The sequence below is a fragment of the Cyclopterus lumpus genome, chromosome 1 (assembly GCF_009769545.1).
Source record: "Cyclopterus lumpus isolate fCycLum1 chromosome 1, fCycLum1.pri, whole genome shotgun sequence".
NCBI classification, from domain to species: domain Eukaryota; kingdom Metazoa; phylum Chordata; class Actinopteri; order Perciformes; family Cyclopteridae; genus Cyclopterus; species Cyclopterus lumpus.
The window spans coordinates 13,495,198-13,500,007 of record NC_046966.1 but is presented as its reverse complement, the minus strand read 5'-3'; the positions used below and the strand labels follow the sequence as shown (position 1 = coordinate 13,500,007).

General features: G+C 42.5%; 1 protein-coding gene across 1 annotated transcript; it reads left to right on the top strand.

Moving 5' to 3' along the window:
* Positions 1 to 1,587: 1,587 nt before the first annotated feature.
* Positions 1,588 to 4,363, top strand: LOC117725102. Its single transcript, XM_034525482.1, has 3 exons — positions 1,588 to 2,349; positions 3,224 to 3,319; positions 4,034 to 4,363. Exons 1-3 carry the CDS (start codon positions 1,588 to 1,590, stop codon positions 4,361 to 4,363), a joined length of 1,188 nt encoding a protein of 395 aa, XP_034381373.1.
* Positions 4,364 to 4,810: the final 447 nt, after the last annotated feature.

Genomic DNA, 4,810 nt, shown 5'->3' with positions numbered 1-4,810 from the left:
GAGTTCATGTTGTGCCTCTTGTTTATCTCGCTATTTTATAATGATTCAGTGAAGAGCAGTCATTGTGGAAATGGTCCATCGGCCTGAGCGTCAACGCGAGTTCCCCCTCGCTGTCATGTGACAGAGTGGCCAGTAGGTGGCGCTTTGAGTTGGCGGCCCACTTTTGCAACTTCGACAACCATCAGCTAGGAGGGAGGCAACGGACATGTAATGCCTCCGCGACTTCGGGGTTCAACGCGCTAACGTCAGTTTAATGGTGCAGAAAAGCCCTCGCAAGTGCAACAGATGTATAATGCAACTGGTAAGTACTTTAAGCTGATGCTCACTGTTTCCTCACTTTAGTTGCGGAGTGCGAGCTTTACGGTCGTGTTCGCGAACATCGTTATCTCGTGCACTGCGTTAGCTTCAAGCATTCATTCTGCTGGACTAGCGTTACGTTATCAATCTACTGCTTATAATTAAGGTGGCCATGTTTTTTTCCCCCATCGGTCTGCTAATGGTGTGACGCTAGCTAGCTTTTAGCCGCAGAGACCAGAAGAAGTTAACTTCCTGCAACTCTTAATGACGATGACAAAAAAAATGGTTTTGGTCAAATAAGCCGGCTGTGTTGGAACAGAAAATCGAACAAATTAAAGTGGGAATGTACAACCTTGCCCTCAAAAGTAAAATGTCTGTCACTTTTTCGAACATGAAGTTCACCAACATTGGCAGTTGCGCTGCTCCACGTGGTTGACATCAACCCAAGCTATTCAAAGTCAATGGTCAACCATGTTGATGTTTGTTCAAGTCTATGATGTTACAGCTCTTATTGAATACAACGCCTCGTCTTTTAAGGAAACGGTTGCTAGTGAATAATTAGTTTAACATTATAGGGGCATTTCAATCAATGGTGCATTACTTTAAGGTGCTTTACTAATTGAAAAGGAACTGCCCAGGATAAAAACACATTTATATACTAACATGGAAGTGGTCAGTAGATCGCAAATAGTAAAACTAAAGCAGGTTAAATTATAGACAACAGTAAACGGGTAGATTTGAATTGATGCCACCACTGGTACCAACAGTAGCAGATGCACATCAAGATGAACCATATTTCTTTATCTGACATCCCCACCTCTTCTGTCCTTGTTCCCAGTACCCATGAGGACATGCAGCGGTACAGGTGGCCAGGTTATGACATGCAGCTTCTTGGAGAGCTGCAGAAACAACAAAACAATGCCCAATTCTGTGATGTCCTGTTGAAAACTGAGGGTGAGCTGTGTAGCATACCTAACATTTTTGATTAAATGGTAATACAGTATTAACATATGTTTCTGATGTTTGTTAAGGTATCTCAGTCCCAACCCACAGTTGCATCCTTGCAGCTCTCAGTCCTTACCTCTCTCAGAAGCTGTCCGCCTCCCCGTCGCCTCCATCAGGCGAGAAGCGCGAGCTCTGGCTGCAGGCTGTTAAGGCCCAGACCCTGTTGAAGCTGGTTGGTCTTCTGTACTCTGGGGAGGTGGAGGTAAAAGGAAGTGCAGAGCAGAATGACTTGTTGTCTGCAGCCTGCCAGTTTGGGATCACACACCCTGGTTGAAGGGATACAAAATGGACCAGGTTGGGGGAGGGAAAACCCCAGAAAAGTTGTTTTCGAGAGTTGCAGAGAGAGGAATGAAAGCAGAAAAATGCCAGGATGCTCAAGTTCAGGCTGAGGGGGCTGGATGGAGAAACACTGTTTCTCCGATTGAAAAGAGAAGTTGTGTATCCACAGGGAGACAGAGTGTTAAAGCTGCTCATAAGACTGTGAGCTGTTCTTCTACACACTCCGTCCAAACTGAACCTCCAACCCCAGAGCCTGAACCCTCTGTCGCTAAAAATGTCAATATCTCATTGCAATCCCAAAGCATCGCAGTTGATAAACATTTTAGCTCCACTCCTTCCTCACATATTTCCTGTGTGCACAGTGGAGCGCAAAGTGATGGAGGGTTTGCATTCCACCAATCCACTGGAAGAGTAACAAATCCCACTCCAACTTCATCCAGCAACGTGATGGCATTCTCTTTTTCTCTTAATGATGACTCAACACCTCAGGAAGACAGAGCCTACCAGCAGTCATCTAACATTGCGGACAGCATACAGGTGTTGGCTAAAGAAGGGACTGGACTGAAGGTTAGAAAAACAAATGTCAAAACATCTATCAATAGGGAAAATACAAAGCAACCAAGCAACAGAAATGAGATGCAAGGAGAGGAAAAAGGAAACTCGACAGAGATACGGCATGCACATGCAAATGTTGGGATAAAGAGCCTGGCCAAGTTGAGACGGATGCAGCAGATGATGGAGACGCAGACCACGCAGATTTCTATCAAGGTATGAAGGACTAGTTTATGTACATGTAGCAAATAAACCTGGAATGAATTGTCTTGCAGGTGTGTTCATAAACCATAAAACTAAATTACGTGAGATTATATATTGATTTTGAACAAAGTCAAACTTCCTTGTGATGGACAGTCAAGTTTCAGACAAATTAAACCTCAGCAGACAGGAGTCCTGTACCCCCTGGGGTATAAGAGTCTTTCCTCGCTCTCAGGAAGGGACACTTTTACATAAAAGAATAGCTAAATACAGGGGACAACCACAAATTGGGGGTTAAGGAGGTCAACCATGAACCATGACATCCAAGTTTAAAGTTCAGCCAGGATCTTGACATATCTCTTTTATTCATCTCGTCTACTGTCAGCGTAAAAATACTTAAAGTGAAGTAAAGTAAGTAAAAAGACTTTCTTTTTGCGTCTTACTACTTGTGGGACACTTTTCACAGAAAGTTTTGTTTTTATGAAGTGTGTCATGCAGTTTTGTGATCTTAACATCTGGGACTAACAGTCAGTTCAGCTAATGTGTGGCATTGTGTAGTGTTTCTTGAATGGGATGTAATTGAAAGTTTAGAGATCAACTTGTTGGGTTGCAACTACCGACTAGTTAACAGTTTCATCAAATCAAATTAGTCAGGGTATCGCAATCGCTCAACTGCTGTTGCCTTAAGCCTTAAGTTTGAGTCACGTCTTAATTTCCCTTGGAGCGCAGTCACGGCTGTAAAAATGACTTGTCATTTCTACATTTCATAAACAAAGAAAAGAAAGGAAATTTGAGGATTTTGTTTTTATGACAATTGTTTCTTCTCGGCAATGATGCCTTCAGAATGTCATAACAAATCATGCTCCATATTTTTCTTCCCTCTGTGCAGGTGAAGCTGAGGAGGCAGACAAATGGAGAAGTGTGGGAGGTTGTGAGCATGCAAAACACAGATGAGGCGTTGTCAGTTCTTACCTCCCTGACACGGGTATATATGTGTGGTGGTGTTTTATACACAACACACCCTTTTCATCCAGTTTAATTCTATGTGAATGAATGTTTCTATTACAATTAGAATCACTTCATCTGCTAAAGTTAATACATACTCTATTAATGTGTCTTTGGGGATGCAGTGCAGAGATAAAACAAATATATTGTGTTACAGAAAACTACCTTTGCAAACACAGCTACAAAGCTGTGTTATTTTAGCCAATTAGCAGAGCTTTATTTGTCGGTCATAACAATTTTGGCAGGGACTGATGCACCTGCAGTTGTACAATATATGGGGCCACTTTGGGCCTCCTGGTCTCTTAATGCTTTTTTTTTTCTTTAAATGTACACCAAACAATAACTTCAGCTTTTAAACAAATTCACTCTTTACATTTAACTGTCTGTCTTTCATGGAAAGGAAAAGTTTTGTTGAGTAGTTCATATTCGGGTGCCGTGTTGTGGGAGAAATGAAAGGAAAAAACATCCCAACTTAGTATCACTAGACTGCCTGAGCGGCTTTATGGACAGTTTCATCATCATCATCATCATCATCATCATCAGCACCACAACCACACTGATAATTATGTCATGAATAACATTACAACATAATTAGATTTTTAGAAAGTAAGTGTGTATTTCATCATCATTTGATTCTTATCACACTAAACTTGATTAAAGGTATGGGACTGTAAGTGTCTTTATCTTTTTACAGGATGGCTCCAGCCACCAAAGGCTGCAGACAGAACTTACAAAGAGTGAGCCTCCTCCATCCTGTGTCCAGCCAGGCCCAACTCATAAACCAGAGACCCCGACTATTCAACCTGCTCCCACCAACTCCCCCGCTGACTCCCAGCTTCTCTCCAGTGACTGCCTAGATAACGGCCTTGAGTCAGTCCCGCTGCCCCAGCCTCCAGGCCCTGCGGAGGAGTGTGATGAGCAGATAGAGAAGCTGTTGGAGGACATCATGATGGGTCTGAACATCCTGCCAAACTTGGACAGAGACTGCAAACAGTCTTCATTAATTCTTCAACCAAACCAGTGAAGGAGCAGAGGACCATTTGCCAGGTCCCAGTTACAGAGAACGATGCGACCACAGAGTCGGATGCATGCGGCCGCCAGTTCAGCGGGATGCACATATTTCCAGGATTTTGGGACACAAATTGGTTCACGCATCAACAGATTACAGGTATTTAGAGCCATTTAGACCACATGATTCTCTCATTGTAAATTCTGGGTTAATGTGTTGACTAGCAGTGGGAGTGGGCTAATTAAACAAGTAGCCATTTTTAATCCAAAGAGGAAGAGATCTTTTCATTACAATAATGAAAAGAAATATCTGACATGTTATGACCCCTTCTCCTTCATATTTACTAACATGTGGTGGGTGTTGAATCATGGAAGTAAACAATTTCCGGCTCTCTATAGCTTCATCCTTTATTTATTTGAGTTTTATTTAGCTTGTTTATGATCCAGCACTTAACAGCATTTA